This window comes from Malaclemys terrapin, chromosome 11 (assembly GCF_027887155.1).
Source record: "Malaclemys terrapin pileata isolate rMalTer1 chromosome 11, rMalTer1.hap1, whole genome shotgun sequence".
Taxonomy (NCBI): Eukaryota; Metazoa; Chordata; order Testudines; family Emydidae; genus Malaclemys; species Malaclemys terrapin.
The window spans coordinates 28,748,190-28,771,142 of NC_071515.1; the positions used below are offsets into that span (position 1 = coordinate 28,748,190).

Here is a 22,953-nt window from a genome sequence, read left to right on the forward strand (position 1 = left end):
AATTTTGCTACTAGAGAACTTAGGAACATTTGCAGGACAGTTATTTCAAAATTTAATTCAGCTTTCAGCAAAAAAAATTGATAGTTAAAAAAGCAGCATGTATGTTCTTTTTTTTTTTTTTAACTGTAGTTAAGATGTTCAACAGTTTGCATTAGTGGTATTACCATCAGTTTTGTATATGGTGATAAACTCAGAAATGAAAGAAGAGATACAAATATTCTAATATCACTTTGTGAAACTGCTACATCACATCTTACTGCTCATGAGGTTCTGTAGGATGAGAATGCATACAGACAAAAATGTTGCATCACTTGACAAGATCAAGTTAAAGCCCAATATATCAGGGGAACAAAAGGGAGAAAGAGGCACAAATTTTGTTTTGTTCACAAGGCTTAATTCCACACTTCCACAGGCTTCTCACTGACTTCAGGGGGAGTTACACATGTCTAGAGATCATAAAGACCTACCTAACTGTAAATAAGATATTGGTTTTCACAAGAACAAATATGTGCATTACATTTTCATAGCTTACATTCTTTTCTTCACATCACACTTTCCCTGAACACAAGATTAATCTTAATTTTAAAATATTTAAACTGCATGAGATATGAAAACAACAAAAAGTAACTGCTAGAAAGTTCTTACCACCTCAGAAATTAGCATACTGGATAGGACCAGTGATCTATCTAACCCACTCTCTCCAACAGTGGCCAGTGCCAGAAGTTTCAGAGGAAGATGCAAAAATCCCGTGGTAGGATAACTACTCTTTGGAGGATTCTACGAGACTGCGTGCCCACAGATAACCCCCCCCCCCACCCACTCCCCACAGAGAAAACAGCAGAGAAGCCATACACCCGGGGGCGGGGGACGACCATGGGTGCAGTTTACTGGGGGATTGCCCCCCTCCAAACAGAGGTGAGGCATGGGGGGCACACGGGGTTACATGCCACTGCCCCCCCATTCTGCAAGCGCAGAGCTGCCCAGCTGATGGAGGCAGTCTCAGCTCAGCTGACCCTGCAGCTGAATGCTGCCTCCTGGGTTCTAGCGCCACTCGTGTTCCCCTTCTGTGTGCTGGGAGCCTTCCTGGTTTCTATTCTGTGCAACACTTAGTCCCCGCAGTACGGCTGGGTAAGGGGGGGGAGGTAAGGGGAAGAGGCAGTGGGGAGGAAGGGGGGGTGAAATAGGGCAGGGCGAGGAGAATGTGGGAGTGAGGGGAGGGGGATGGAGAAGAAAAGGGGAGAGGGGAATCGCAGGGGGAAGCAAGAGCCCAGCACGCAGTCTCCCCTCAGCAGCAGCTGTGGCTCCCCTGTTAAGGAGAGCCATTGAACCCTGACAAGCCCTACCCCCCTACACTTGGACCCCTCCGACAAACCCCCCACACCCAGATCCCCATCCCACTGATCCCCAACCAGCTGCACCTGGACCCCCCACTCCATCAAGCTTCAGTTCCCTAGCCTCCAGACCCTCACACTGAGCCCCATCTCCCCACACCCAGCCTCCTTCCTCCCCCACCCCCAGAGCCGCAACCACCTTCACCTGGATCCCCTGCAGAGTCCCACTGCCCCTGCACCCAGAACCCCCACAATGAGCCTCTGTGCATCCAGATCTCCCACTGAGCCGCCCACATGCAGATGGCCCCACACAGAAACTTCTCACTCCACATCTGGGTCTCCCACACTAAGCCCCTCCACACTTGGATCCTGCTGGGCTGAGCCTGCCCACCCACACCTGGTGCACCTGGCACAGAGCCCTGGGGTGTTTCTGGGGCAGGCCCAGCCCTTGCACTGTGTCAGGATCAGATGCAGCCTCACTGCCAAGTCCCGATATCAGGGGAGGTGGGAGCTTCAGGGTGATCTCCCACCTCAATGCAGCCAGTTGCCTGTGCTTCCCACTGCCATGCTGTAGCCATATTTATTTATGGACAAATAACATTTGCAGAATTTTAAAATATTGTGCACATCATTTTTAGGCGCTGAATTCCTTCAGGAGTCAATAATTATGAAGTAACCGGTCTCTATGGAAGTTTATTCCCTGCCCCATCAGCTAGTGGTTGGCTCACATCTGTAAGCACAAGTTTATATACACTTTTTTTTTTTTTAATTCTACCTCCTAGGTATGATGTCCTAATATAGCTATGGATGCTTTCACTATTCATATATAAATCTAAGCAGTTTTTCAATCCTAATCAGTTCTTGCCATCAATCACATGTTGTGAAAAGTTAGTTAGAGAGGAATTTTTTTTTTTTTTTTTAAAAGCACAATGCTTTATCAGTTTTAAGTCTGTGGCTTTTAAATTTTATTCAATGTCCTCTTATTCTTATGAGAAGGTGTAAATAGAAGAGCCAGATTTACTGTCTCTTAAATAATTCACTTTGCACATCTCTTATCCTGTCTCCTTGCCTTTCTAAACTGGTATTTCTCTCTGATGTTTCACCCTCAATGCAATGCTGCAGGATCAGTTCTGAAACAGAAGGAGGTAGCACAATAAAATTTGTTTCCCTCCCAGCTCCTCCCCAAATTACTACATATACTTGATCATAAGCCGGTTCATTTATAAGCCGAACCCCCCCAAGATGGATAAGTAAAAATGGAAAATTTTTATAACCCATTCATAAGCTGACCCTATAATTCGGTCGGCAAATGTTGGCTCCCAGGCCATCAGGATAAGCTGCTGGCGGGCCGAGATGGTTTGTTTACCTCGAGCATCCGCGGGCATGGAGTAAACCTAAGTAAACAAAGTGTCCCAGCGTGCCAGCTGCTTACCCTGACGGGCCGGGACAGCAACTGATGGGGAAATTGGGGGGGGGGGGGGGAAGAGAAGCTGGAAATCAGGGGAGTAACCCCTGTGACCACCCCCCACATGATCCCAGCCTGAGCCCGGGACCCCCACACTCTCCCCACCCCATCCCTTCCCACGTTATCTGGGGAGGATGTCTTCGGCCCGGCTGGCGCTGCTCTGTCAGGCGGGGCAGTGCGGCCACAGTCTGCTCTGGCGGGCCAGACCGGGCGGCGCAGCCGCAGCATGTTTCAGCGGGCTGGGCCAGGCGGCACGGCTGCAGTGTACTCCGGCGGCCCGGGCAGCACGGCCACAGCCTGCTCTGGGGGGCGGGGTTGAGCAGCATGGCCTGCGGCCCCAGAGCTGCAGCTGCTTCGGAGGCTGCGGGGAGAGCAGTGTGGCCAGAAGAGGAGAGACTCTGCCCCTGCCTCTTCCCTTTTGGCTGTGCTGCTTCCCCTTGCTCCCTCTGTTGGGGGGACGGGCCATGTCCCATCTCTCCGTCTCTATACCCGTTTATAAGCCGACCCCCTTCTCTGGTGCTTCCCTTTCTTACTAAAAAATTTTGGCTTCTGAATGAGTATATACGGAATATGATGGTTAAATACCAGAATAGATAGTCTTTTCTTGAAGCTTCGCAATGTCACCTCCAATGGCATGCCAGGAATTTCAGGTTTAGATTCATAGACTCTAGAACTGGATGGGACCTGGAGAGGTCATTGAGTTCAGTCCCCTGCCCTCATGGCAGAACCAAATACTGTCTAGAACATCCCTGATAGACATTTATCTAACCTACCCTTAAATATCTCCAGAGATGGAGATTCCACAACCTCCCTAGGCAGTTTATTCCAATGTTTAACCACCCTGACAGTTAGGAACTTTTTCCTAATGTCCAACCTAGACCTCCCTTGCTGCAGTTTAAGCCCATTGCTTCTGGTTCTATCCTTAGAGGCTAAGATGAACAAGTTTTCCCCCACCTCATGACACCCTTTTAGATACCTGAAAACTGCTATCATGTCCCCTCTCAGTCTTCTCTTTTCCAAACTAAACAAACCCAATTCTTTCAGCCTTCCTTCAGAGGTCATGTTCTCTAGACCTTTAATCATTCTTGTTGCTCTTCTCTGGACCCTCTCCAATTTCTCAACATTTTTCTTGAAATGCGGTGCCCAGAACTGGACACAGTACTCCAGCTGAGGCCTAACCAGCGCAGAGTAGAGCAGAAGAAGGACTTCTCGTGACTTGCTCACAACACACCTGTTAATGCAGCCCAGAATCACGTTTGCTTTTTTTGCAACAGCATCACACTGTTGACTCATATTTAGCTTGTGGTCCACTATAACCCCTAGATCCCTTTCTGCCATACTCCTTCCTAGACAGCCTCTTCCCATTCTGTATGTGTGAAACTGATTGTTCCTTCCTAAGTGGAGCACTTTGCATTTGTCTTTATTAAACTTCATCCTGTTTACCTCAGACCATTTCTCCAATTTGTCCAGATCATTTTGAATTTTGACCCTATCCTCCAAAGCGGTTGCAATCCCTCCCAGTTTGGTATCATCTGCAAACTTAATAAGCATACTTTCTATGCCAATATCTAAGTCGTTGATGAAGATATTGAACAGAGCTGGTCCCAAAACAGATCCCTCCGAAACCCCACTCATCATACCTTTCCAGCAGGATTGGGAACCTTTAATAACTACTCTCGGAGTACGGTTACCCAGCCAGTTATGCACCCACCTTATAGTAGCCCCATCTAAGTTGAGCTTTTTATACTCTGCTCTCTGGACTGGCAGGGTAATAGATTGCTGATGTTCTATCCGATGGACCTACATCTCAGAACTATTAGGAACAAAGTTACAATAGGCTTCAGATCATTTTCCTTTTTCCCCAAATAGGTTGTCTTGTATGTGCTTCAGTTTTCTTTTAGAGTTAGTGTCAACTTAAAATCAATGCTCTTTGGTATTTGACAAATTTAGTACAAGATAACAGAGCATTACTACGGAGATTCTCTAAATAAAGGTAACTGCCATCTACAGAAAGGGATTGTTATTGTTTTAAACTTACCCATTAAAAATAAAAAGTGCATAAACTTGTAATTTGAAAACAATCTTCAAATTAGTTACTATATGGTCATCTGTGCAAGTCATTCTTTCCTGGAAATGAAAGCCTTCAGACGAAACAAAATGCATAAAAAACCAGCAAAATTTTTTGTCTGGCTATGAAAGCTCTCTTTCACAAGATTACCAAGAATTCTCCGAGTTATATTTAAAGATTACTTGCAGGACCCCGCCCTAAGACTGCAATAATAATTGTTACGTGGTGTAGACCAGTAAAATTCTGCAGATCCACACTTAAAGAAATTCAATATTAGCTGAAACTATTTCAATGGTAGTTCAGCTTACTCATTAAAAATTAATAGTGAATCAATAACCTAAATATATTTAATCCTATCCTTAATATTAATGATGGGCCGCATATTAAATTCTCTTTCCTCTACCCAAACCAGTGGTAAAAATCAGACTTCCTATTAAATAAATCAGAGAAAAACACTGTACTTACTCATGCACTAAGAATAGACGAGGACTTGTAAACGAATAGAACATTTACTGTTTCTTTTCGCTTCAGAAAATTAAGATTATTTTTAAATGATGCAATCCTGGCTAGCGTACAGACAGGCTGGCAACTCAACGAAGACAAATACGTGCAACTACACCAGGAAAGTTAGAGAACTTTCTTCCATGCCACATTTTGCATCTTTATAAATCACATACACTTAGCTTCTGAAAAGACTATTTTTGGACTTCAAAATGTTATACACTGTTAACACTAATTCTATATTTCAATAACCCAGAAGTACGCAATTTTTATTTCATATATTTTAGGAGTTACAATACTATACACATTCCAAAGTCTAGTGTTATCGACTTTTGACCTTCTTACAGAGATTCAGTAAATTTCCCAACAAACTTTCTGAATTATATACAATTATATACAATGTTTCCATTAACACAAAAAAAATCAATTTCTGGAAATTTGAAATTCAGATTTGAATGTTTGCTGTCACTTGGGCAATGCATATACTTACAAATGTTTTATAGTGTTAAAAAAAGGCTGAAATTTATTAATCTGCTCTAAAACAAGCTTTATAATTATGCCCCAGGAAACTGCACCTGTCCTATTTATATCAATGCAGATATATGTCCTTAAACGTTAAAATATTTGACAATAAGTTTCTTACCCCTACCCTTCATAACCTTTACACTTATATTTTCTTAAATCAGTGTATGCATTTCACAAGTGAAGATTTTTTTAAAAAAATTCCCCATCATATCTTTCACACCAGTTGCTGTTAAATCAAGCTGACTGACCCAATATTTAACAATAAATTTGCACCAGCTGCCAAAGCAAATGAGGCTACTATTCAATATTTACAGAAAATGCTTTGTCAAATGGACTACCTTTCAATAAAGTTTATCAGTTAAAACTGCAGAATAAGCTTTTGCCCTTTTTATCAGTTCAGTATTGTTTGTACATAACATTTGCTTAACCTAAAAGCAATATTTTAGCACGGTAACACACTTAGCAAGAAAGTGTTATTCAGCATACGTTGCACAGAGCTAAGATACTGAAGTGGAGGGGATGTGCTATTGCCACAATTAGCTTAAAAGGGAAATTCCAATTTATTCGCTGCTTTATACCCTATTCTGAACAACAAGGAAAAGAGTAGGAGTAAATTCATTTTAGGCAAGAAAGATTAGAACAATATTTGTGAAATCTACTTTAGTCTATAGGCTGGAATAATGGAGGTTGTGCCACTTTGCCACTTAACATAAAAGGTTCTAGGACATACAAACCATGTGACCAAGGATCCAGCCACCTCAACCTTGCCCGTATTCCCTTCTACCCCAGCACAGAACCAACCTACAGAACTGCAGGGCTGTTCACAAGAGTCAGTTTCACATAAAATGAATAGATTGTTTGTTTAAATAGAAAACTAGGGTGTCAAATGTGGTGTTGATTTTTGTCCTAGAGGGTATGTCTACACTGCAATTAGACAACCATGGTTGGCCTGTGCCCGCTGACTTGGGCTAAGGGGCTTGGGCTAAGGGGCTATTTAACTATGATGTAGAAGTTTGGGCTACAACCTGAGCTCTGGGACCCTCTAACCGCTCAGGGTCCTAGAGCCCAGACTCCAGCCCAAGCCTGAACATCTAAACAGCGCCATGGTCCAAGCTGAAGTCAGCTGCCACAGGCCAACCATAGGTTTTTAATTGCAGTATAGACATACCCATAGACACCTACCCACTAGGAAATTGACTGAGACTATCAATTCATTTGCAATTGGGTGCTCAGCCACCATAATATGGTGTTAACTTTCTTGTCACTACCACTACCTACCAGACAAACGATTAGAGCCATGAAGAAATTTCCTTATGAAAAACTGGTACTGTTTACTTTAGAGAGGAAGTGGAGAAGAAGGGGCATGATAACTGTTTATAAAACAATGAATAATATAAAGAAATTGGTATGAATTGATCACTTCTATTCACCTTTGCATAATCCAAGAATAAGGAGCTCACAGCCATTGAAAGGTGGCAAATTTTAAATTGATAAAAACATCTCTTCCACTCAAAGTATAATTAGCCTGTGAAACTTGTAGCCTCATGATATTATAAATGCTAAGAGGACTAAATATGTGTAGGTTTCAGGGTTTCAGGTAAATATGTATATACATCCAGAGAGATGCAGTAGTAAAGATATGATAAAAAAAAAACACACACACCAAAACCAAGTGTTCTGGAAGGGTTCAAAAGTTGCTATTTGAGGGCATGAGCCAGTTTCTGACGGGGGTTATGGAAAAAGGCTTCTCTATACACCTAGGTGCATAACTGGGTTTCTTGAACCTTCAGTGTTGACCACTATCAGGTACTGGGATCAAATGAACCACTGGTCTGTTCCTGTATGGCACTTTCTATGTAACCTGGGCTGGATTTGAAAATCAATCAACTAGGTAAGGATACACTATATTATCAGAGTCTAATCTCATACTTTAAAACAATCCACATCACTTGTAAACCAGCCTTGAAAATTATAAAAGCACCATTAATAGAGAGCCTAAGTAACTATTTTATTGTATTTCAAAATCATAAACCAGTGTCCTGGGACAGGGCCATTGTGATCTACCTACGACTTTAAGTCAGCTCTGCTCACAGTGTTTTGGTATTTTTAAAATAAAAAAAATCTAGATAAATTACGCATAAAGTAGTTGTGGCACTGAGCCAGCGAGGGTTGGGCAACCAACAGGCTAAGTAACCCAAAATCAACTTTTAAGGACATATTAAAGAAGTATTGAAATGGTAAATGGGGCCATTCCTTGTAGATCGTTCTCAAAGCCTTGTTAAACAGATGAGAGATCTGTATTGTTAGAGAATTAGAGGTAGATACTAAGGGCTGGTCTACACTAGGGGGGCGGATCGATCTAAGATACCAACTTCAGCTACATGAATAACATAGCTGAAGTCGAAGCATCTTAGATCGACTTACCTGGGGTCCACACGGCGCGGGATCGACAGCCGCGGCTCCCCCGTCGACTCTGCTACCGCCACTCGCTCTGGTGGAGTTCCGGAGTCAATGGGGAGCGCGTTCAGGGATCGATATATCGCGTCTTAACGAGATGCAATATATTGATCCCGGATAAATCGATTGCGAAGACGTAACCTAATTGTACTTAGTCTGTGTTTACCTATATCCCTTAGAAATTTAACAATGTGATCTAATTATCTTGTAGATGCTAAACTTCTGTTCCTATAGTTCATCACTATATTATATTGAGTCAGAGATCAAAAGGGGATATTAACATTTAGATTAAACTTGTGGTGTAATAATATCGTCTTTAATTCTGTTTGAAGTTTGTAGTAAACTAACTATGAATCATTTGAAAGTTAATTGCCCTGTGCTAATCAATGCAACTAGCTACCAGTGTATGCCTAGGAAATAGAGATTTACTTCAAAGCAACAATGTATGTCCTGCTATGACAAGAGGCTTCTCAGCCTGCTTGGGAACTGTAAAGAAGGTCTCAGGCCTAATTTTTTTTTTTAAATCGTAGATCTGCTTAAACGTTGTCAGGGGAAGTTCAAGTCACAAGACTGAGATCTCCAGGTGTGCCTTGGACTACCCCCACAAATTCTCATGGAAGAATTTGAACAAACTCTACACACGGACTGCCTACTGGACTATAACCCATTGGGCTGATTCTGGAAAAAGAGTTTTACAAATCAGCAGCATGTCATCTCTGCTATGAAACTGACCCAAGAATTTTATTCTTATCTGTATGCATAATGATCTTTTCACTATAGTAATTCTATCTTAGATTAGTTAACAAGAATTGGCTGTAAGTGTGTATTTGGATAAGATCTGAAATATTAATTAACCTGGTGGGTAATTCTTGGGGCTAGTAGACTATCATATATGGTGAATAAGATTTTAAGTAATCCTCATTATATTAGACTTGGCTGCCTGGCTGGGAGCCAAAGGCTGGATTGCTTAAGAGGAACTGTATTTTAGTTTCTTGGGAACTAGTAAGGTATTACAGAAGCTGTTTCATTACTGGCTTAGTAAAATCTAATTATAGAACAAACCACCAGTTTTGTAGATCTGCCCTATTCTTTGCATTTTGCCCTGATTGAGCATTCTCAGTGTGGCCACTCTAGCGACCATAGTTACGTTACAGTGGTCTCATGTCAATATAAGATTTTCTTTCCACTGTTCTACAATACAAGAGGTAGGAAGAATCATGTGCTATTATGCTGAAAATAGAATTCAAGAAAACAGTATCTCAGCACATTCAGGCTAGACACAGCCAAGTACAGAAGTTTGGGAAATACTATTTTTGGGGCATGCTGTAGTCTGAATGACTTAAACAGCCACTATAATTTCCGCAGATTCTTGTACCCTAAAAATATGACATTTTTAAAAAATTATTTTACAGCTGCTTCATATGTAGTCCAGTTGTCTCAAATCTACACTTCTCCCACAAACATTTTTTCTAATTATATAAATAAGATTTTACACAAAATCCTAAAAAAGTATCACCAAGTCTATCACAGGAAAAAAATTACAAATTAACAAGCAAAGAAACTATGTATATTTCTAACATGACAACTTCTCTATTTCCAAAAGAAGTTCCCTCTATTTCTGGGGTACAAAGATACTTTATTGAAAATTAAACATGATATACAAAAAAATACATTTCAAAGTCATTAAGATCACAAAGTCAACTACTCTAAAGTTACAAAATACCAAATTTACAGTTGTTCAACCTTAATTTTGCCCCCTTGTGCATCCATCCTGTGAAGTGAATGAGACAATGGTTTTGTGGAAAACAAATAATGTGATCGAGTAATCAGACTACCAAAACATATATGCATAAAAGGGAAGAATTAAAGTTGAACAGGCACCCATACATCTGGCATTTTCTAACTTTCAAGCAGGGCTTTGGAGCGGAGCCTGGAGCTGGAGGGCAGAGCAGCTCTGGAGCAGTGGAGCTGCAGGTTTTTGCCTGGAGCTGGAGCAGAGCCAGAGCACAGCTCCAAAGCCCTGCCTAGTGCTTAGCCTAAATAACCTTTCTTTTAATTAATTTTTTTTTTAATATGGGGTAATTTCACAGGCCAGCTTCACGTATACTCATTCTAAACCTTCAGCACTGCACAACAAACTTTTCCCACTTGAGCTACAGAACTAACTACCTGACAAGAGCAGAAGGCTATTATTCCAGAGGAGGAATGCACAGTAGATCCATGGATGGACGTGGAGAACCGCAGTTCTCTCTCCTCCAAGACTTGGGGGAGCTCTGGGATGTGGGATCCATATGATGCCCCTGAAGGTAAGGAGGCGAGATGGAGGGAAAGGTCCATGGCAGCTCCACCTACCCAACAAGGGACTGGGAAGGAAGTAGCCGTGTCTCATACACTAGTAGTAATGGTCAGGGACTGAATCCAAATGATAGAAACAAAACGGGTAGGGTTCCACTATACCTTATGAATCCAAGGAAGGACAGGCAAAGGGAAAAAACTGTGGACCAGACCATGAATTTGAGATAGGAGCTTTGGTGATTTTTTTTCCCCCAACGGGAAGGGAGAGAAGTACCATGAACAAACTGTTGTTAAGCATGGAGAACTCACTGACAAACATTCAATACCCCCAATGGATTTATATTTCCAAGGCTTACATTTAAAAAAAAAACAGTTTTGATTAAACACTGATGCATACTGAAATTTACAAACTTTAATTAATCTTGTGAGTCCTACCAAACTTTGAAAACTGCTAACTCTAAAATTAATCAACTAGGATTGTTTCTCTAGTTAACCGCAAATAAAAAAAATTCTCCCCCGAACAAAACATACATGACAGATTTCTGGTGGAACACCAGGTGTATATGCACATGTGGGGACAGATGGTCAAAACAGAGACCATAGAAGTTATATCCTCAATTACAGCACAATATCCCAGGCTTGAAATAGCACTAACACTGACAGATTACAGAGTAGCAGCCGTGTTAGTCTGTATCCGCAAAAAGAAGAACAGGAGTACTTGTGGCACCTTAGAGACTAACAAATTTATTAGAGCATAAGCTTTCGTGGACTACAGCCCACTTCTTCGGATGCATTATATAGAATGCATCCGAAGAAGTGGGCTGTAGTCCACGAAAGCTTATGCTCTAATAAATTTGTTAGTCTCTAAGGTGCCACAAGTACTCCTGTTCTTCTTTTTACTGACAGATTAAAGAGCCAACAATGTATGAACTTTTGCATAAAGTTAATTTCTTTTAAAGTGAAAAATTAAATTCTGTACTTCCAGTTGCAAAAATTGGAATGTGACAAGTGTAAAATAACGAAGTGCTGTTTTCTTGAGTCTCCAGACAACTACAGTGACACAGCTCCTGCTCATAGCTTTGTGCAAATTTTGAGCAGCTGAATGACAATGAATGCTAGAGATTTCCACTCCTGCCCAAAGGAACATAAAGCATCAATGAAATACATGAGCCTTGTCAATTTCATGCTGCTGCATTTCAAAACCATGAGCAGCAGTAAAGGCAGACCCGGAGCCATTCAGTAAAACAAAGTTCTGTACTGTATCAGACAGACAAGTGATCCATCTAGTTCAGTATCCTGCATCCTACAGTGGCTAGGTACTATTTGTTTTTAACTAGCTACTGAAACAACTCTGGATTTTCTTGTTATCCATGTAGGCACCTAATCCCTTTCTGAACCCCACTAAGCTAGTCACCTGTTAGTGTGCAGTAGTGAGCACCACAAGCTGTGTTGTATGAAAAAGTGCATCTCTATGTTTTTGATTTGCCATCTTTAGTTTCATTAAATGTCCCCTTTATCTTATTTTATGAGGAAAGAAAAAGAAAAGTTCACTATCTTTTCAGTAACAGGCAGATAACCTAAAAAACACAGGCTGGTGGAATCCACAGAGTAGCAGCACCTCGACCCACACCCTCACAACAACCAAAGCAGCATGTGAGAGAGGCAGAGCAGTAGACAACTGCTTGCATTACACACACACACACACACCACTTTTCCATATTGCACTGTACACAGGGCCACATTCTATATATACAGTACCTAAAACCTTAAATATGTTGGGACTCAACAAATTTTTATGGAACAGTGAAACCAATGTTTTTTAATTTCTCATTCTTTGCTTATTTACGTATATAGAAATATTTGAAGCCAAGTTTGGTATGCTTGGTATGCTTGTGGAATAGATCAATCTTTTGAAATCATGCAATAAGGAATTCCCAACTGGAAGCATCCAGCACTGAGCAGTTTGACTGAAAAGTTGTGAGAATTCCAGCACTGCCTGCTCAACTGGAAAAAGTTTATTTGGAAACTAGTTATTTATTTATAAATTACTATATAATTGTCTTGAGTTTTGGCCATTGTAAGGCTGTGCCTACACTGCCACTTTCAGCACTAAAACTTTTGTCATTCAGGGGTGTGAAAAAACACACCCCTGAGAGACAGAAGTTTAGCGCTGAAAAGCGCCAGTATAGACGGTGCTTTATTGCTGGGAGCCGCACTCCCGGCGATAAAGCTACCACCGCTTGTTAGGGGTGGGATTTATTTTTTATTTTTTTGTAATCGCCAGGAGAGCTCTCCCCCAGCAATAAAGCATGTCTATACTGCCCACGTCACAGCGCAGCCACAGCCGCACTGTAACATGGGTAGTGTAGATATACCCTAAGCAACTACTCTGTGCATTAAGCACTAAAGCCTGAAGTATCTACTGATATCCATGCTTCAAAGAAAACAATGAGAATGATTTTTAAAATGTGGCTTGTGATTTTTTTTGGCCCTGCGTGTGATCAATCAGTATTTTTTTAAGTGATATCCAAGTGATTAGACATTTTATTATTTACAATTTGCACTAGTAAATAGGAGTGCATTGATACAGGAGAAGTCTGTAAAATAATATAGCTACTTTGGAATTAATCTACAGACAAGAATGGATAAGAATTCAAATTTGGGCGTTAGGATAGTGTCCTTTCTACATGAGTTTCTCTCACTAAAATATGAAACATTATCTTGAAATTAAAGGTCAATAATTCTATGAACTGCACTTAGAACCATCATGGAAATTAATGTTACATTATTAATTTATATTTACAATCATTCGTGAAACTATATCCAAATAGCAAACTTTGCCTATGCACAAAATATACTATGCATACACATTATGTGCATATAAATTATAGGAGTTTAATATAGCACAAGTTTCATACGCCCAGTACTGGGGATGACCTGCCCGCACACAAGCCAAAGCCTGGGGAGAAAGAGCGAAGCAACACATAGAAAACTCTGAAAGGCAAACGGGGAAAGCAGGAAGAAAGCTTATTTTCTCTTCCAGGAGGTTGAAGGGGGTAGAGCTTCACATTTACATGACCAGTACTAGCTAAAGGTTAATATGAAAGAGCCCTTCAGATAGACATTTTAGCATCTTTTCCTTTCCCAGCAGTCAGAGCAGAAGTGCCCAACTTAGTTTTTAAATGAATGTGTTGTTCTCTAGACCAGTGGTCTCCAAACTTTTTTGATCGCGCACCCCATCAGTAAAAAAATTTTGAGCACGCACCCCCTGCTCCCGGCCGAACTGTCAGGCGGGGCAGGGGGAAATCAGCGCTGCTCCTCCTGCCGCGCACCCTGAAGGATCTTCTTGCGCGCACCCCATTTTGGAGACCACTGCTCTAGACCTTAATAATGGAATTCACGCTCCTTTGTGTTTTGCACCCTTTCCTAGCTAATAAGTTTAGCCCAGTGAGTGATAAATTTTAAGCCCTCTCAGATATTAAAATGAGCTTAATGAAATCAGCTTTTGACTGCTGTCCATTATCACTTCCCCACCCTCTTACAACCATGAGACCAAGACATAAATTCAGATCAATCAACCTAGCTACTCCTCTAGCCACATGCCATGGGAATCAGTATAAACATCTACAATGCACATTCTACCTCTATTAATTATAGGCAGGGCAGGCTCCAGGCACCAGCTTAACGAGCAGGTGCTTGGGGCGGCCACAGGAGAGGGGCGGCACCTGCGGCAATTTGGGGGCTGCAGGTCCCTCACTCCCTCTAGGAGTGAAGGACCTGCTGCTGAACTGCCGCCACCAATCGCGGCTTTTTTTTTCCCCCCTCCAAATGCTGCCCCCGATCGCGACTTTTTTTTTTTTGCTTGGGGCCACAGAAATGCTGGAGCCGGCCCTGATTATAGGTTGGAGATCAGAGAATCTAATGGATAAAAATCACCAGATGTAGCATTGTAATTGAGGACACCATTATAGGACTACCAATACTGTACTAGATAGTACTGAGGTTACCTTTAATAATTAGTACAAAAGGTATATAACTTTACTTCTAATACTTCTATTCACATAAAATACCATTCTAACAAAAAAACACTAGTACATTTCATCTTATCTGAACTGAAATTTACATATTTCCTGCTCAACAGCACCACAGTTATTTTTACAGAAAGATATCCAAGTCTCTTCAAGCAGTCAATACAATATGTTCAAGACTATCTCTGGTCTCCGGTTTATAGCAGCAACTATTTCCCCAGGCTCTGTATCCTGACATTCCCCCGTTCCCAATTTGGATTACAGCAGATAATTTATAGGCCACAAAAAATGGCATGTTCATAATCTGCTGAATCCTGCTGAAATTTGCTGATGCAATGCACTGCACTTCAGTATAGAAAAATCCATTACAAATATCTTATTTTAATATTAGAATTAAATAAATTTACATCAGACATTCGGAACAGAACCCTGGACCAGAGCTATTTTGAGATTTTTGACTGGATATTGATGTACACTGCAATATTTCTTTCGGCGTGTCTGCAGCATTTATCTGCTTTCGCCCTTGAGGGAGAGAGAGAGATACGCACAGGAATCAATACACAAAGGAGATGGTAAAAGTATTTAAGTGAATTTCGTTTTATTCTCTGCCGGGCCCGCGAGGGGTGACCCCGCTCTGCTCCGCGCGCAGGGAGGGACCATCCACCGGCAGCATCTCCCCGCGTGGCGAGCGCCCCAGCACCCCGCCCCGCCCCGGGCCGCCGGCCTCCGCCTCCCGCCGCCGCTTCCTGCCCCGGCCCCAGACACTCACTTGTCCCCCCCGCCTGCGGCTAGCTCCTGGCCGCCGTTGTAGTTGTTGTTGTTGCCGCTGTCGGCGGGCGGCGCCCGGGCGGACAGCGGCGGCCCCTTGCCGGGCTCCTGCAGGGCCCCCTCCGAGCGGGTGCAGACGCTGCGGGCGGGCGGCGGCCCCGGCCGGGGGATGGGGAGCGAGCCGGCGCTCCAGACGGCCGCGGCGAAAGGGGCTGGCGGGCGCCTGAGCGCGGAGCCTCCGGCCCCAGCGGACTGGCTGAGCCGCAGCAGCTCCCTGAGCAGCGCAGAGCTCCAGAGCCGCATCCTGCCGCCCCGCTTCCCTCCGCCGAGTGCAGCGCCCAGCCACCGCCACGCCGGCTAGTCTGCTTGGGGCAGTCCGCTCCGCCTCGCCCCGCCCCGCGCCCCGCCTGTTGGCTACCGCCCCTAGCTGTCAGGCGCTTTGCCAGCCTATTGGGCGCAGGAGACGCCCCTCACAATCCGCCCCGCCCCCGCAGTGCTCAGTCCCGAAGCTGTGGCGCACTCGCTGTCTGAGGCTGTTCCGCTGAAGTCAGCGGCGGAGCCCGGGGGCGGGGCGCGAGGGGGGACTGGCCCAGCCTGGGAATAGGCAGCGGGGCGCGGCAGGCGCGTGCCTCGGAGCGTGGCGGGGACTCAGAGCCGGCCCGGCGCTGCTGGGCACGGGGAGGGGAGCGCCCCAGGGGCAGGGTGGGGACCAGCGGCGCTGTAGACGGAGGGGAGCAGCCCCGAGAAAGCGGGAGGGTCTCGGCCCCACGCCCGACCAGGTCGCCACGTAGGCGAGAGCTCTGCGGCCGTGCCGGGGCCGGCCGCCCTGCGCCTAGGCTCGCCCCTTGGTGAGCGCTACAGCACCATCCACCCCCCCGTCTGCGTGGGGCGGGCCTTGCGCCTCTTCTGGGCACCGCCTTCGCAAGCGGCTGAAGGTTAAAACTGATGGGGAGCTGAGCGCCTCTCTGCTGCAAAAATAGACATAAAACCTCAGGGCGGGAGCTACCCTGGAGAACCTCCTTGAAGGGCCAGAGCTGGCATGGAGGCGGCAGCACGAGGGGATCAGAGCAGCAGCAAGCTTTTTTATAGCAAAAACCCTACCAGCTAAATCAGCCGCCTTTCCCCCCGCTCGGTAAAAGAGCTCAGCGTAGGAAAGTTGGTGAACCTAAGAGGAAATAAAGAGTTAATGGATTTATGATAACATTGATTGCAGCACTTTCTATTCCCGTTTCTTTTACGATGTGTTAGAAATGGAAACTACGCTTGAGCTTAGCCAAGGCCGAGCAAGAAGCTTCTCTACGCTAGAAGTAGCATGGAGTTATGTAATTGTCACATGGCAGTTACCACGGCTACAAATGACTTCCATGAAATATCGACTGTACTGCCCCCTAATGGAGGGAGAAGACAAAATAGTTGGCAAATGGATTGACGTTTATTGCAGACTCACCCTAGTGCCAGAACAACATATTGAGTGCTTCCGGACTAATTTTCTGTCAACTGCCTAATGTAATTATTCAATTAGGTTTCAGTGCTTTTCAGTAAGCGTTTTTCTAGATAGTTACTATGATTAATTATACATAATACAGGAATTTCTATGAAAATATTAAGATTGATTAAAATGAAAACAGTAGTACAGGAAGTGGTTAATAAGCTGATTATAGCAGCTATAGACTCAGTGGTAAAGTACTTTGCATCTCTAGAGGCATATGGTTGGTCTGTCATCCTAAAAATCTATTCTATTTGAAGCAAAACTTTTATTCTCCTGCATGCTAAATCAGCTCTGAATTCATTTATAATAGTAAATGGGTTATAATAGGAGTTATACTTTTTCTAAATGTGTGGACATAAAAATCCAGATTCAGAAGTGGTACAAGCAGATGTAATTACACAGAAGTCACAGGTGTTTATATAAACCCAAATGTCTAAATATACTAGACACTGCATGGTGGAAGTGTCAGTAAATAGCAATACAAAAATAGCATGTAGACCTGGGATGGGCAAAGTTTTTGGCCCGAGGGCCACATCTGGGTGAGGAAATTGCATGAATGTAGGACTGGGGCAGGGTGTTGGGGTGCAGGAAGGGTGTTGGGTGCAGGAGGGGGCTCAGGGCAGGGGGTGGGGTGCAGGAGGGGTGTGGGATGTAGCAGGGGGTTGGGGTGCAGGAGAGGTTTGCGGTGTGGGCTCTGGGCCGGTGCCGCTTACCTGGAGCGGTTCCGGGGTGGCAGTGGCACGCAGCAGGGCTACGGCAGGCTCCCTGCCTGCCGTGGCCCCCCGCTGCTCCTGGAAGCAGACTGTACCACAGCCCTGCCGCCTCTGGGGAATGGGGGGCAGAGGGCTCCGTGCGTTGCTCTCACCTGCGGGTACCTCCCCTGAAGCTCCCATTAGCTGCAGTTCCCCATTCCCGACCAATGGGAGCTGCGGGAGGTGGTGCCTGCAGGCGAGGAAATTAATGGTGGGTCAGAAATTAGGTCTAATAATAATAGTAGGCAAAATAACCACGGGATGTACTATTCTACCTATCACCCCCTTTTGGGGGGCCTTAAAAGACTCTTTGGAAGGGAAACAAAGTACCAGAGGACATGTGAATTTAAAGAATCCAAGAAGCCCATCATGGCTGCAACACCACAATCCACCTTGACAGCAGTAGACCTTCAGTGTCCTGACCAGCCCCGAAACAGGGACAGGAACAGATGACATCATCACCTCCACTGGCTTCAGCTAAGTACTCCACAATACCTGAAATGTAAGAATTGCCTTCCTTTTGTCATCCCCTTCCTTATGTGTCCTTTCCCTTCCCCATCTTATTTTTTATCTTTCTCATTTTGCCTTTTGTTTAATAAGAGTCTGGCTTAGCTAGCTACAACTGCATGTTTTCTAAGGGTATGTCTACACTACAAAATTAGGTCAATTTTATAGAAGTCTATCTTTAGAAATCTATTTTATACAGTCGATTGTGTAGGTCCCCACTAAGCGCATTAAGTCGACAGAGTGCGTCCTCAATACCATGGCTAGCATTGACTCACAAAGCAGTGCACTGTGGGTAGCTATCCCACAGTCTCCGCTGCCCATTGGAATTCTGAGTTAAGCTCCCAGTGCCTGATGGGGCAAAAGCATTGTCGCAGGTGGTTTTGGGTATATGTCGTCACTCTCCTCTCCCTTGCTCCCTCTGTGGAAGCAATGGCATACAATCGTTAGGTGCTTTTTTCCCTGGGTTACCCATGCAGACATCATAGCACGGCAAGCATGGAGCCCACTCAACTCACCACTGCTGTTGTGAGCATTGTAAACACCTCACGCATTATCCTGCAGTATGTGTATCATCTGGCTAAGAGACGGCAGCACGAGGACGATTGTGAGGAGGATATGGACACAGATGTTCCTGAAAGCACAGGCTGTGGCAATTGGGGCATCATGGAGGCAGTGGGACTGGTTGATACAGTGGAACACCAATTCTGGGCCCGGCAAACAAGCACAGACTGGTGGGACCGCATAGTGTTGCAGGTATGTGATGATTCACAGTGGCTGTGAAACTTTTGCATGCATCAGGTCATTTTCCTTTAACTTTGTGAGTTGCTTTCCCACACCCTGAAGTGCAGGAATACCAAGATGAGAGCTGCTCTGACTGTTGAGAAGCGAGTGGCGATAGCCCTGTGGAAGCTTACAACGCCTGCCTGCTACCGGTCAGTCAGGAATCAATTTGGAGTGGGCAAATCTACTGTGGGGGCTGCTGTGATCCATGTAGCCAATGCAATCACTGACGTTCTGTTATCAAGGGTAGTGACTCTGGGAAATGTGCAGGTCATAGTGGATGGCTTTGCTGCAATGGGATTCCCTAACTGTGTTGGGGCGATAGACGAAACGCATATCCCTATCTTGGCACTGGACCACCTTGCCAACCAGTACATAAACTGCAAGGGGTACTTCTCAATAGGGCTGCAAGCACTGGTGGATCACAAGGGATGTTTCACCGACATCAATGTGGGATGGCCGGGAAAGGTGCATGACGCTTGCACCTTTAGGAACTCTGGGCTGTTCGAGCGGCTGTAAGAAGAGACTTACTTCCCAGAACAGAAAATTACTGTTGGGGATGTAGAAATGTTTATCCCCAATAGTTATCGTTGGGGACCCAGCCTACCCCTTGCTCTCATGGCTCATGAATCCATACATAGGCAGCCTGGGCAGTAGTAAAGAGTAGTTCAACTATAGGCTGAACAAGTGCAGAATGGTGGTAGAATGTGCCTTTGGATGTTTAAAAGCTCACTGGCGCTATTTGCTGACTAGGTTAGACCTCAGCGCAACCAACATTCCCATTGTTATTGCTGCTTGCTGTGTGCTCCATAATATCTGAGAGAGTAAGTGGGAGACGTTTATGGCAGGATGGGAGGTTGAGGCAAATCTCCTGGCGGCCGATTTTGAGCAACCAGACACCAGGGCAATTAGAAGAGCATAGCTAGGCGTGCTGCGCATCAGAGAGGCTTTGAAAACCAGTTTCATGACTGGCCAGACTACAGTGTGACAGTTGTGTGTGTTTCTCCTTGATGCAAACCTGCCCCCTTTGTTGATTTTAATTCCCTGTAAGCCAACCACCCTCGCCCCCTTCAATCACAGCTGGCAAAAGAAATAAAGTAACTATTGTTTTGAAACCATGCATTCTTTCTTTATTAATTAAAATAAAGGGAGATAACTGACACGGTAGTCCGGGTGGGGTGGGGTGGGTGGGGGAGGAGGGAAGGATAAGGCCCCATTGCTTATTGTAGCCACACTACAAATCAAAACTGTTTGAATAACAGCCTTCTGTTGGTTGGGCGATCCTCTGGAGTGGAGTGGCTGCGTGCCCAGAGGCCCTCTGTTCTTGGGCATCTGGGTGAGGAGGATATGGAACTTGGGGAGGAGGGCAGGTGGTTATACAGTGGGTGCAGGAGGGGTCTGTGCTTTGTTGGTTTTCCTGCAACTCCACCAGACGCCTGAGCATGTCGGCTTGCTCCCGCATTAGCCTCAACATTGCATCCTGCCTCTTCTCATCGCACTCAGTTAATGCTTTCCTGGACTCTGCCACTGAATGCCTCCATGCATTCAGCTGTGCCCTATCAGTGCGGGAGGACTGCATGAGCTTGGAAAACATGACATCGTGAGTGTGTTTTTTTGCTTTCTAATCTTTAATAACCTCAGGGACGGAGATGATAGGGGGAGCATGAAAACATTTGCCACCTGCGGGGGGTGGGAGGTAAAAAGGGAGAGTAAAATTTAAGATGATGCATTTCTGAGAACAAAAGGGAGACTCTTTCACAGTGAAGCAAGCAATTCACAGCAGACAGCACATGTGTTTTAGGTATAAGGTCGCATTTTGCCTTTTATATTGAGCGCCTGTCTGTATGGTGACACCTCACACACGGCTGGGCAACAGAATTCAATTTCCAGGCAGCCATGGTAAGCCAATGGTACGTGGGGTTGGCTTCTTATGCCTTGATAACATGTGGGAATGGTTTCAAACTGCAGCACCCTCCTTTCCCATAGCAAGCAATGCCAGTTGGGTTTCACATTTAAAAGGAGGGGCTGCGGTTTTCGGGTGGATATGCAGCACACACCTCACGCCCCGCTCCGCATGGCTATTCTCTGGGATGATCCCTTCACCCCTCCCCCCACCACATAGCTATTCTCCGGGATGATCCCTTTTGGCCAAGTGCAACAGCCCAGGATGAATGGGGTCCTTTTACTGTTCCCTTACAGAAATTCCCCTATTTCAACCAGGTGACCATGAATGATATCACTCTCCTGAGGCTAACACAGAAAGATATAGACCGAATGTTGCTTGAATGCGACCAAAACCTAGGGCCATACGCTGCCATGCTTTATGCTGCAATGATTCCAGACTACTTGCCACTGGCTCAGCGTGGTAAAGTGTCCTACCGTGGAGGACGAAATAAGGCAGCCCTCTCCGGAAACCTTCTGCAAAGGCTTTCAGAGTACCTCCAGGAGAGCTTCATGGAGATGTCCCTGGAGGATTTCCGCTCCATCCCCAGACACGTTAACAGACTTTTCCAGTAGCTGTACTGGCCGCGAATGCATCCCAAGTCTTCAGGGCAACTCAAACATTAAACACTATTGCTTTTAAACTCTGTACTGTAATTACAAATGTGCACTCACCAGAGGGGCCTTCTCCGACTTCAGGGTCGGGGATCCTGCCTTGGGAAGGTGTTGGCTCCAGGGTGATGAAAAGGTCCTGGCTGCCAGGGAGAACGGATTCATCGCTTGCCTGCTGCGAATTCTCCTCCTCTTCCTCATCCACAAAATCCTCCTCCCTGTTGTGTGAGACTCCCCCCTTGCAGGTGTCCATAGACAGTGGTGGGGTAATGGTAGGGTCGCCCCCTAGAATGTCATGCAGCTGATCATAGAAGCGGCATGTATGGGGCTCTGACCCGGAGCGACCGTGTGCCGCCTTTGTCTTTTGGTAGGCTTGCCTGAGCTCCTTAACTTTCACGTGGCATTGCTTTGTGTCTCTATTGTAGCCTCTGTCCAGTATGCCCTGTGCGATTTTGGCATATATACATCAGCATTTCTTCTTTTTGATCGGAGTTCGGCCTGCACAGATTCTTCTCCCCATACAGCAATCAGATCCAGTGTCTCCCTTTCGGTCCATGCTGGAGCTCGTTTCCGATTCTGGGGGGACTGCATGGTCACCTGTGCTGCTGAGCTTGCCACGCTGACCAAATAGGAAATTAAATTCAAAAGTTCCCGGGGCTTTTCCTTTGTACCTGGCTAGTACATCGGAGTTCAAAGTGCTGTCCAGAGTGGTCACATTGGAGCACTCTGGGATAGCTCCCGGAAGCCAATACTGTCGAATTACGTCTGCACTACCCCAAATTTGACCAAGCAAGGTCAATTTTAGTGCTACTCCCCTCGCCGGGGAGGAGTACAGAAGTCGATTTTAAGAGCCCTTTCGGTCAACGGAACGGGGTTAGTTGTGTAGACGCATTCATTTTAAAATCGACCTAACACGGCTAAATTCGACCTAACCTCATCATGTAGACCAGGGCTAAGAGCGCTGTGAGCTGTGACCAGAGAGGCAGATAAAAAGCAGTGACCTAAATAGCCCAATGCTTGAACAAGTTTTCTGCATCTTGGAGTGGCTAATCAGACCACGTGCTGTGCCTGTGTTTCTCTTGCAGTGAGGTTGCAAGTAGTCAGTCCAAGAAACAGATGCTTCATTTGCTATGTTTGCTATTCTTTTTTCTCTTTTTGTGTGTTTGTCTTGAAGATAATGGGATTGGACAAACAACAGTTAAAGCCTATCACACCTAACTTCTTTTTGGGGGAAGGAAAAGACAATTACCACCTAGACTAGACAGTGATGTGTTGATGGCCCATTAAAAACACTTCATTCTAACAGTGGTCCATAGAAGAAACACATCCTGCCCAGATAGTTCTCTCCAAGCATGTCTCAGACACTGAGGGGTCAATGGCCAACCCCTGTAAGTAAGCAAACCATATAAGGACATGTGATATGCTCAGATGACC

At 44.9% G+C, this 22,953-nt stretch overlaps 1 protein-coding gene across 2 annotated transcripts in view; it reads right to left on the reverse strand.

Annotated features, from left to right (window-relative positions):
- The window catches only part of GLS (glutaminase), a 105,561-nt gene extending 89,768 nt beyond the window's left edge, over positions 1 to 15,793 (reverse strand). The window contains exon 1 of one of the 2 annotated variants that reach the window (XM_054043410.1): positions 15,440 to 15,793. In XM_054043410.1, the coding sequence (XP_053899385.1) occupies positions 15,440 to 15,741 (302 nt within the window). In that variant the 5' untranslated portion in view covers positions 15,742 to 15,793. The remainder of the gene's footprint in view (positions 1 to 15,439) is intronic. The other variant, XM_054043411.1, reaches the window with a different exon arrangement.
- Between the last annotated feature and the right edge of the window lie 7,160 nt (positions 15,794 to 22,953).